General features: G+C 38.2%; 1 protein-coding gene across 1 annotated transcript in view; it reads right to left on the bottom strand.

Annotated features, from left to right (window-relative positions):
* Positions 1 to 608: 608 nt before the first annotated feature.
* The window catches only part of LOC133369325 (cytochrome b5), a 25512-nt gene continuing 13904 nt past the window's right edge, over positions 609 to 12216 (bottom strand). Inside the window, exons 2-5 of the mRNA XM_061594525.1 lie at positions 10402 to 10530; positions 7457 to 7486; positions 3641 to 3675; positions 609 to 2256 (exon numbers count right to left, since the gene is read on the bottom strand). Coding sequence (XP_061450509.1) covers positions 2178 to 2256; positions 3641 to 3675; positions 7457 to 7486; positions 10402 to 10530 — 273 coding nt within the window. The 3' untranslated portion in view covers positions 609 to 2177. The remainder of the gene's footprint in view (positions 2257 to 3640; positions 3676 to 7456; positions 7487 to 10401; positions 10531 to 12216) is intronic.

Below are 12216 nucleotides of genomic sequence, written 5' to 3'. Positions count from 1 at the left end.
GCATGGGGAACAAGATGGTACCCTGCGGCATCCCACAGCACAACTGCCAGGGGGCCAAAAGACAGTCACCCAATGCTATTATCTGAGAATGACCTTGGAGATAGGATCAGAACCATTGTAAAACAGTGCCTCCGATACCCATCTCACCAAGTCAGCCCAGAAGGATACCAGGGTCAATGGTATCAAAAGCGGCTGAGAGATCAAGTAAGAACAACAGGGTCGCACTCACCCTGTCCTTCTCCCAATAAAGGTCATCCATCAGGGCGACCAAGGCCGATTCAGTCCCATAACCAGGCCTGAACCCAGACTGGGATGGGTCAAGATAATCTGTTTCATTCAAGATTACCTGCAATTGCTGCGTCACAACCATTCCAATCATGTTCCCTAAAAAGGTGTTATTTGCAACTGGTCAATAGTTGTCACAAACCAATGGGTCCAGGATGGGCTTTTTCAGGAGTGGTCGGAATTTCAATATCTTAAAAGTAATATATACAGTATCAATCAAAACAAGGACTTACTTTATGAGATTTCAAAAGCATCCCAAGAGCTGCCAATTTTGGTCCTGCTGTGGCATAAGCGTCACAAAAATGACCTTCAGGCCATCCACCTTCATTTAGATGTTTTATTACAACCACATGCGGAATTTACAAGTTCTTTCACATTTAGGTTTGCAATCTTCTAAAGTGGTTTTTAAACCAGGCATTTTCTCCCACACCCAATTTCAAAAACACATATGCATTACCGGCACCTGAGCTTGATGCTGGATGGATTTCACAACTTGGTCATAAGGGACAACAAAAATACAGTAAACATTTGAGTTTATTCCAGAGTATCTTCCATGTGACTAACACAAGTGTTATTAGCAAGTGACATCATAGACACAGATCAGACAGACAAAATGGGTGCATGATGCTAAGTACTGATTTTCTTGTGTTTCATTCCCTTATTTCGTCAAACAGGGACGGGAAGTTCACATACTTGTTTTTACTTATATTCCTCAAGAGAGGTAAATCTCACAGGAATCTGAGAAATACTTAAGGTTAATTATTTGGTTAATTAAAGGTAATTAAGAGTTGCACAAGTACATGGATTCCAATAAAATAACCCCGCTGTTTCATTTAGAAATATGAAATGTACAGAGTTAGTAGAAATCAGACACATGATTTTTCTCTCTCACACTGGAAAGACATAACAAAATTTCAGTAAGGCCTGGCAATGGGTAGTATACAACGCTGCATGTGGAGTTCTACTCACAAAATGGGACTTCCCCCTTCCTCTTCCCTCCCCACACTCCCTTAAAATAAGTTCCGGAGGGCCTTCCAACCCTCTGGAGCAGATTTTGAGGGGATGCAAAGGAAAGGAGAAGTGGGGAAAGTTCTGCTGAGCAAGGAGAACTACTGTGCTAGCAGAAGAGCAGCACTGGATACAACCCAATATATTTATTACTAAGTCATCAGAGGTCAGTGGCTTTGATCCAAAAATCCCACTGACATTTTCATGTGGATGGGGGGGGGGGGAGAGAGAGATAACTGGTGTGAATTGTTCCCTTAAACCTTTGAGTCAAGTTTGAAGGCCTGCTAACTGGAGGGTTGAAATTGGCAATGTTGCCTAGAGGAGCATTTGGATCCACAGAAATATATTAATTGGAAAGCTCCTCATATACCTGAAGTCTTATTCCCCTACTGAACGCTTATGTTTTATAAAAGGAGAGAAAAGATACAAATTACATCTATGGAATAGATGGAAAGGGGGAACTATTGCATTAGAAAATTCTAAATGAAGGCAAAGATGGAAGGAATTTGCATAGACACAACCTCCTGTTAATTGTTTTTGCAAGAGAAATCCAAAGAATTCATTTAAAAAAACCCAGGCAAGTGTCAGTGTTCTTATTCTTAAGAATATCATGATATTACATAATTAACTGATGAACAACATTAAGATATAAAAGAGACATGCCCTATACTTTTAGCACTTAAAAACAGTTGCATAAAAGGTTAAAAATAATACATCAAAGTTAAAAAGAGCACTGCTGAAGTAAGCTTGTTTGGCTTTCTGGAGAAAAGAGGAATTTTAAAGTTGTTTTTAGATACTGTCTTGATGTGAAGAAGGTTAGGATGCATTTTTGGATCTCTTTCCCAAAACAGTTTTGTTCCAGTATGGCTTCTCACTATGGCGTTTTACTCAGTCATGTAGAAACGGTACATAAGGGCCACAATAATTGCTGCTATAGCTGGAATCACCCAGTTGGTCCACGAACTAGAAGAAACAGAAAGTTATGTTCATACAAATATCCACTAGCTTCTAAATGGTGGACTTTAGAAAATGGAAAATTTCCAAGCCTTCATCCTAGGTGTTTCTGGAACAGCAAATCATAAACTGACGCGCAGCCATACTTTGAAGTAAAACACAATAGACTATATGTTTATACCAATTTTCTGTATGGTTGCTGATAAATAATGAAGATTTAGTTATGCATGAACTAAGATAGAGATGGAGAATCTGTGGCCCTTCTGTTGTTGCTAGATTCCCAATTCCCATCAGCTTCAGCCAGAATGGCCAAATGGTCAGGGATGAACGGAGTTGTGGCCTGCAGATGATGTTGAGCTACAGGTTCCCCATCCCTGACCCAAGAAAAGGCACATCTGTGCTCAACCTGCTTTTCTTACTTGGACAAACGAATGTTTTATTGAACTACCTCAGTGGGGGAAATGAAAGCAAAAAATATTATTAGATATAGCTCGATGGAGAACTTCACTAGGACACAAGACTGAGGCCAAAATAATTTTTTTAACAAGGTCAACTGAATGAGTAAAATACTCAAGTAATTTTTTTCCACCCATCTGTTATTTGTACTGTTAAACTACTCCTGAAATAACGGTGAAAAGGCCCAGATAATGGGAACTTTTTTTGAATATACAGCACCTCCACAGAATGCAACCTAAGATTCCCAAAACAAAAGGACTGGAAAGTTTCTATGAGTATGAGGAGGATAACGTCACTTATTTGAAGATGCTATAGACAGTGGGTACAAGATAATGAGTGATGCCTGGGCACTAGAAGGGCAGGATATACATTTTCATATAAACAAGTAAATGTGGGCCAGATCCACCCTGAACTTAATGAGGTTGATATGTCATATTCTAGGGCTACTAGATTGCTTGCACACCATAACCAAAGCACTTTTCTTAATATCAAGTTAGAATGCTCTTTCAAGAGATACAAAGCAGCCTAACATTGCTAACCAACAATTATACACATGTGACCACTAGACTTCAACTATGACCCTATTTCCATTAGAGCTTCATCAGATTTCATGTGGGAAAATAGAACAGAATTATTCAGTAATGACTATAGGTGAAAGCCAACATAGCGCGAGCAAGTACAACAGGGCCTCTCCTTCCTCACTCTTCCCTCTCTCCCCAATCTGTTCTGGGTGACAACCCCAAAGCAGATTTGGGGGGTACATGGGGCGCTGAAGGGGAGAAGAGAAACCAGGAGTGGAGGAGAGAAGAGAAATGAGAAGTCCTATTGCACAAGGGGTTTCTGCTGCACAAGCAGTAGACGTCACTGGATACCACCCTATCTGAACATCATTTTTAGATAAACAGTATTGACTTGTTAGATGAAGGGCATACAATACCTTGAATTAGATTCAATAGTAGTGATGTAAGATTCCTGAAAAACAAAGCAGTACATTAGACTTTTAAGTGGTATCGCCCATCCTTCTTGCCGCAAAACTAGCAAACACAGTGTTTTCATCTGTTTCCTCAGATTACCTCTGACCATAGATCCTTTCATCTCTAAACTTCTCATCTATTTTAGTGTATCATTAATTGTCTGTGCTCATTTGCTGCTACAGTGGTTTACTTTGCATTCAATGAATTTTGGCAATGACTTTTTACCCTTATTTATCATTACCTTATTAGCAAAATGTGCAGGTAGAGGGAGAAGATGCTGCCAAGGACTGAGCATCAACCACTCTCATGGGCAAGCTGAAAATATGCCCTAGATCCATAAATTATTAACTATATCAAATGTGTTCATTGTTACCTTAAAAGGCAGCCTCTTTTGTATGTCATTTTGTTTTTAAAATATTAAGCATTTTATCATTTTTTCAAAAGAAATAAACAAAGCACTTTCATTTGCTACTGGGCCAAGTTAAAGGTTCTAGTTTTGGTGTACAAAGCCCTATACAGCTTGGGACCAGGATACCTGAAAGACAATCTTATCCCTTATATACCCAGTAGATCACTGCACTCTGCAGGTGAGGGCCTCCTGCAGATACCATCTTATCAGGAGGTCTGTTCTGCACAACATAGGAAACAGACCTTTAGTGTGGCGGCACCTACCCTGTGGAATTCCCTCCCCTTAGATAGATAGATTGATTTATTACGGTCAAAGACCAGCATAAAATACACGACATCAAAAATTAAAATATTAATACAGGAAACGTTTTCCATGATAAAACAGACTCTAAATAGGGACCCAATTCTCAGGTCTATGTTGATTAAATATTAGACAGGCACAATCTCTGTTATTTTTTCAGCACCTATTGAAGACTTTCCTCTTTCAACAAGCCTTTTAAGTTGAGACCTATCCCAGTCTGCATCTGTGTTGGAATTACTGTTTAATATGTTCTTAAACTTTCTTTCTTAAAATGTTTTTAATCTTAAAAGATGTTTTGATAGCTTTTTAAAGTAACGTTTTGAAGATGTTTTGTTTCACCGTGTTTTAAAGTTTGTTTTTATGATGTTTTAATGTTTTTAGTGCTTTTGTTTGCCACCCTGGGCTCCTGCTGGGAGGAAGGGCGGGATATAAATCTAATAATAATAATAATAATAATAATAATAATAATAATGGAGAACAAGCTCTCACCTTAGTTGCTAAGCAAGAAAATCAACATCTAAAATACAACAGCTGGAAATAAAGTTGTGCACTTCAAACGTAAGTGGCTGTACCTTCAGAGGAGAAAACAGTGCTCTCCTGTAATAATCCCTCCCCAGTTTAAAAAAAAAAGTGGTAGAGCCAGCACACACAGACTTTGCCACTGGACCCATGCAGATTTTCAGTGACGAACAGAAGTACTGTCTTAGTATTAACAAGAGGCCTTTAATGAAGTGGCCCTTAAAATACATCGCACATGCACTAGTCTGTTTGGGGCAAACCTCTGCACTGATGCTATCCTGCCTGGCATTGCTCATTTTCTCTTCACCATAGCTTTTGCGTGCAAAGCATGCATTCCAGCTCTAACCCCTGGCATCTCCAGTTAAAGAACTGGCAGTATTACCTCGGCCCGAGACTTTGTGAGCAAGGGCCATAGCTCAGTGGGAGAACGTATGTATGTATGTGCATAATGCATTTTATGTATTTTAATAGTATTTTATGCATTTTAATCTACTGTAATATTTTGTGTTTTTATTGTGCATTTTACTATGTATGTATTCATTTTTATTGTAGCCGCCCTGAGTGCCCAATTGTAGGGTAGAAGGGCGGGATAGAAATATTTTAAATAAATTAAATAAATAAAAAACATCCATTTCACAAGCAGAAGGTCCCTGGTTCAATCCCTGGCATCTTCAGGTAGGGCTAGGAATGATCCCAGTCTGAAAAAGCAGCTTCCTATGAAGATCTGTTGCCACTCAGAGTAGATATTGGGCTAGATGGACTAATAGTCCAACTGGGTAAAAAGGAACTTTCTTTAAGAAATATCAATAATTTAAGATATGCAGACGATACCATACTACTAGCAGAAACCAGTAATGATTTGAAACGAATGCTGATGAAAGTTCAAGAGGAAAGCACAAAAGCAGGACTACAGCTGAATGTCAAGGGGACTAAAGTAATGACAACAGAAGATTTATGTCACTTTAAAGGTGACAATGAGGACATTGAACTTGTCAAGGATTATCAATACCTTGGCACAGTCATTAACCAAAATGGAGACAAGTCAAGAAATTAGGAGGCTAGGACTGGGGAGGGCAGCTATGAGAGAACTAGAAAAGGTCCTCAAATGCAAAGATGCATCACTGAACGCTAAAGTCAGGATCATTCAGATCATGGTATTCCCGATCTCTATCCATGGATGTGAAAGTTGGACAGTGAAAAAAAGTGGATAAAAGAAAAATAGACTCATTTGAAATGTGGTGGAGGACAGCTTTGCGGACACCATGGACTGCAAAAAAGACAAATCATTGGGTGTTAGAACAAATTAAACCAGAACTATCACTAGAAGCTAAAATGATGAAACTGAGGTTATCATACTTTGGACACATCATGAGAAGACATGATTCACTAGAAAAGACAATAATGCTGGGAAAAACAGAAGGGAGTAGAAAAAGAGGAAGGCCAAACAAGAAATGGATTGATTCCCTAAAAGAAGCCACGGACCTGAACATACAAGATCTGAACAGGGTGGTTCACGACAGATGCCATTGGAGGTCGCTGATTCATAGGGTCGCCATAAGTCATAATCGACTTGAAGGCACATAACAAGTATTACAAGACTGTTCTAAATTTGACATAATTCTCTTATCAGAACATGTTTTCAAGTAAAAGTTCTTGCCTTGAACTGTTGTACAATACTTTTTCAGTACTATGAGATGGATCCAGATGTGCCTTTCTGCATGCAGAAGGTGCCTTCTGTTCATGGAAGGACTGTTAGAGCAATACTTGCAAAGAGTGAAATTGGATGCTCTTCCACTTATGCAAAAATTTACATAACCTTTTGTACAATCAGAAGCATGATAACTGCTGCAGAACCTTCCCAGCACAGAACCACGTGAAGTCTTTCACAAGTATTTGCAAACAGCGCTAGCAGCTATTTTCCTTTCACTCCCAATTCTTTGGTTCCAATGCTACCTCTTTTGCCTTTCCAAAACAATTTCCAAGAGGGCCAATGAAGCCTAATGCTCCTGGAGAGTCTATCTGTTTGCTAAATTTGTAATGGTTCCCCAGTGTCAATATATTAACCAAGTCTTGTTGTTTATCCAGAAGTAGCTGACATTTGCATACGTCTCCTATTAGAGAGTGAGATACAGATCAGAACCACAGACTTGTCATTTACTGAAAAGAGACTGGAATCCTTATAATGGATCAGAACTGTAGTAATACCTGAATAACATCAACTTAGGAGGTTCTAGGCTACCTAGGATGTTTGGGATATTGCAGAATTGTTCCTCGTAACGCAAGATCACCCATGCTGGATCAGATCAAAGGTCAATGTAGTCCAGCATCATGTTTCCCACAGTGGCTCACTAGATGCCTATGGGAAGTCTACAAGCAGGACACAAGAGCAATAGCACTCTCTTGCTGTTGTTCCCAAGCAACCGCACAAACAAATTCTGATACAGAAAGCAAGAACAGATGTTTAACATTAGTTCAAAGTCTCCTGCATGTAACACAGGCCACTGTTCCCACAGATTAATATGACAGAATGGTTTTGAAGTGACATGCTTACCATTGGTTTCTGAACTTTTTCCCAATCATCCTGCAAAACAAAACAATGATAATTAACACTATGTAGAATGCCCCAAAATACCAAGACTTAATTAGACAACTAAAACTAATACAACCAACATCACCAGATTGGTAATTGCAGGGGTACCTAAACGGTGGTTCCTGGACCCCCAGTAGTCCATTGAGCTTCATTTAGGTGGTCCACAGCATGTCCACATTAAATAGCCATAAAGATTTTTTTGTTGTGTTTTATTGCTTCTTTTATTTCTTATACTGTATTTTATTGTATTACAATATTAAAACTATGAAATGCAAATTGTAATACAATAAAAGCAATAAAATAAGCAATTAAAATACAATTAAAAATCATACACATTAACATTACCTTGATTAAGCACCTCCTGTTAACATATGAACAATCAGAGAAGACATAGTACTTCAAGTTCTCCAGCAAAAGAGACGTTTTTATAAAAACAGAATAGTTAATAGTAAGTGGCATAATAGCACGTTTTTTAAAAGGTAAAGGAAACAAAGTCAAAAATAAATCTTGCAGCAACATTTTGATGCAATGTTCAGTTTTCTGCTGTCTTTGTATATGCAAAGCTTTCAGATATAGGGACATTATGAAACAGGAGGAACAGTTTGGCTCTTTTGGAAGGCATAAAATGGACTTTGGTAATGGAATTGAGAAGCAGTTACAAAGTCATGATGTAATTCTTGCCCAGAACACAACAATTAGCTAAGTACCAGACAAGGATTAAGCACATACCAAGATTGTGTTTTAGCAGAAATATGATAAACAATCACAGAGTGCCAGTTTACATAGAATGCAGAGTCTATATTTTGATCACCCATTAGAAGAGTTTATCATGTTAGATTAAGGCAAATTTCTTCATGTACCACTTCCAGAAATATCAAGTATATTAGATTACATTTTAGTCTGGCAACCTCATAAAGTGCTGAATTCATAATGACATATTCCTGGATGCAAGCATTAAGACAGCAATATCAACACATCATACTGCTGTTTTTGCTTTTTTTTACAACATGAGATTGCACTGCACCACTGCACCCATCACATATGAAAGCTTTCAGTTCCCAGTTTCCTCTGTACTTACTAAACACAGCAAAGTTATTTTCCATTGCGTTGATGATAAAGCAGAATTAGGGTGAAGACAAGATATAATACATGTTAAGTGTAGCCGGGCTTAAGCAATGTGGTTCTTTAAACTTAAAGCACCTTGAATCACAGTCAGAAAACAGACCTACGACTAGGTCAGCTCTTTTAAGTACTAACAAAATACACTTTATATGATGGGTCGCCATCAATAACCTAGCAGCAGTATTTTGGAGCACCTGATATAGTGCACTGCAGAACCCTAACATGATTGCACATGTGATGCAGATTGTCACCAAAGACAAGAGTCTTACTGCTTCCAAATGCCCACAAAGCCCAGCACAAATTGAAAGTTGATTGCTCATCCTCTACTTTCAACCCTGTATTCCAGAGAACTCGGGGAAGAGCAGAGATCTGCCTCTTTGATATTACATGACTTTGATATTACATTGATATTACGTGCATCTCTCAGGTGTACATCAAACAAAGAAATCCACACAGCACCCAACAGTTCACTCTGATCCCCACCCCATTTATTCACCTGGCAGATGTGTGAAGAAATCAAGGTCTTGCAGAGGGAAAAAAGACTTTACATATTTTACTTAAATGCTGCTTTCCCACAATAAAAGGTTTTGAGTTAAGCTACTAAATATTTTATTTAACACAATTTATATACCACTTGAAAGGAAAGACCTCTAAAGAATTTACAAAAAACATTTAAATTATCAATAAAACAGTTACAAACAAGTTACTAAAAACTTATTTAAACAATTAAAACAGCTACTAACTAAAAATATTAAAACAGAATGACATCTGTGTGTCTGAAAAGGCTTGCCTAAACAGAAAAGTTTTAAACAGGCACCAAAAGGAATATAGCAAAGACACCTTCCTGTTGTCAATAGGCAGGGAGTTGCAAAAAGTAGGTGCTGCCATACTAAAAGAACAATTTCTTACAAGTGCAGAACAAGTATTAAGTAGCACCTGTAATATGATACAAGTGAGGTGTGTAGGAATACAGACAGATAGCTTAGCAACATTATCTATGCTCTGCACAAAATGTGTAAATGATCCCACTCATTCCCTGGGTTCTCTGTATATGCCAAAGGACTTGGTAGAGTTTCTCTATTGCAAAAAGAAAGAGAGAACCAGCAAGAAGAGAGAGAACCTTAGTGCATGCATGCACGCATGTGCGCACACACATGTTCTCTGATGAGAAGAAAATTCAGGGAGCTAAAGATGGTTTCCATTTGTGCTGGGATTTAATGAACGGCGTCCAAGACATCTCTCATGGCAATCTCTGGCAACTGCATTTGTGGAATCTCATGCTAGAGTCATTGATCCAGACATAACATTAAACGTTGCTGAAATGAATACCCTTGCTGACCTGAACACAAATGCCTTGGAGTGAAGCAAATGTGTGTGCAGTTCAGTTTCTTCTAGAGCACAACCTTGGTTTTAAAACTCTGTTAGCATTGGGCCCACTTATTGCTTTGTTTTAATCTTTTTGTTTGTTATTTGTTTCTCAGTTTTCTAAGCAATCCTGAAAATGGAAACAAAACTAGTTTTTAAAAAGCTGAGAATTTAGCCTAATCTTGCAGAGAAGAACTGTACACTGAAACACATTGATTAACTGATAGGAAGAGGTATTGATAACCTGTTTCTTTTCTGTACAAAAGAAGAAGTTTTTCATCCAAGTTTACAGAGTTACAACTTGATGCAGAACCCTGTATTGCAGCATCCAATCTGGATGGGTTTATTAAGGTATAAAAACTATGCAAACATGTATAAGTAACAGAGACAGTAGTTCTATACAGGGACAGTGTACTCACTGGATGAAGTTCTCCTATAATAAACGTATCCGACAATGATCTGGCATCTGTGGAATGGCCAACATCTTCAAAATTTTCTGTAGCATCTCCTCCTGCTTGTTCCCTTAGAACTTCTTCACCACCTGGATGCTGTAAGAGAACAAAATATGAATAATTCTCATCTGCAGCTTTTAATACAACAGACTATTTTAGAGTCACAGCAAATTGCAACAGGTCTCCCTTGCCATTTAGTTTTGTGTACAATTTCTCATTGGTATCTTGGGAGTACCTTTGACACACCATCTGAAAGTAAAATCTCATTTTACCAAAGCATCTCTGCTGGAGTCCTTTGATAATCTCTTGTAGTACAGTAATTTAATATCATAACTACTGCCTTGCTGGATCAGATGAAAAATCTCCAGAAGCAGTTACCCATATGCCCCTAGGAAGCACATAAGCAATCATGATAGAAGTACCCACCACCAGCTCTTTTCTAGTATTTAGTCAGGTATGCAGTCTCCGAGCACACAAGGCCCCCAAAACACACCTATTCTCCATGAACTTTAAAAATGGTTTCTAAAAGCCATATGCTCTAGTAGCCATCATTACATCTTGAAGTTGTTGATTTTGCAATTGGAATTGTGGGAGGCTGCATGAACAAAAAATCTTGTGGCACCTTAAAAACAAATTATGGCATAAGCATTCATGTACTTCATGTACATTCAAGCATCCATTTAATCCATAAAGTGTTATATTGAGCTGCATAAAGTAACACTTCTAAGCCATACTTGTCACCAATTACTTTCAGTGGATTACTCTAAATTCTAGTATAAATATGCAGCAGATGTGCATAGTTTTGGGAAAAGGTTGAGCTTGTATATAGTGACATGCAGTTGGATAAAATTTGATTCAAAACTCAGAGGGAACTTATTCCACCTACCACTGGAATAGTCTTTGGGCTACTTCACACATTCTTCTTCACCATTTGAAGACTTGCAAACAAACATATGAATGGATTTCACTGGAAAGCAATGTGTGAGGTGATGTCAAATAATACACAAGCATCTTAAATGGCATGAGTCATGTGTTGTATTTATTATTGTGGGATTTCTACTAGACCCAGAGAACTAACCAAACATAATAGCACTAGGATACAGGAGAGCCCATCTAGTCTATTATCAAGAGCACCCATGTGGGTGATCTTGCACTTCTATTTTAGGTCCTCCAACTATCCAAGGTCTACAACGAGTTTAGTGTTCAAATTATGAGTATGTATGGCTAATCTAACCAAGAAGCATAGACTTTTACTTGCCCATCTCTGAAGAAAAAAAAGATACCAACAAACATTATTTCACCCAGCAACTACCACCAGCTTAGTAGATCTTACACACAGAGGAAAATACCATTTTGCGTCTATGGTCAAAGCACAAAAGTTCATTCATTCAGTTTTGCACTGTCCTTTATAAAATTAATATTGGGGAGGGCTGGTTTACACAAATGTGTTCTACAATGGCAGTGTTGGCAGCAGCTTCTGATCAAGTTCACAGGAGATGTAGCATGCTACCATCTGGCCTGCAGCTTCTGCCCCAACCTCATCCCCCATGCAGCTGTGTTTCATTTGAAACGCCAGCTTACTTGAAGTATCTCTTTCATCCATATCAACCTCCAGGTCTTTAAGTAGGCATTAAACGCTTATTTACCACTGCTTTTCCATAATTTAAAGGACTGTAAAGTGGACTGCTATAAACTGCAGTGCTGTTCTATTTTGTTATGTTATGGTTTTATTGGATTGTGTTATTTTAAATGTCTTAATATTAAAATACCTAGCAATTATTG

Source organism: Rhineura floridana, chromosome 1 (genome assembly GCF_030035675.1).
Source record: "Rhineura floridana isolate rRhiFlo1 chromosome 1, rRhiFlo1.hap2, whole genome shotgun sequence".
Taxonomy (NCBI): Eukaryota; Metazoa; Chordata; class Lepidosauria; order Squamata; family Rhineuridae; genus Rhineura; species Rhineura floridana.
Note: the sequence above shows the minus strand (reverse complement) of the source record. Positions and strands in the feature narration are given on the sequence as shown.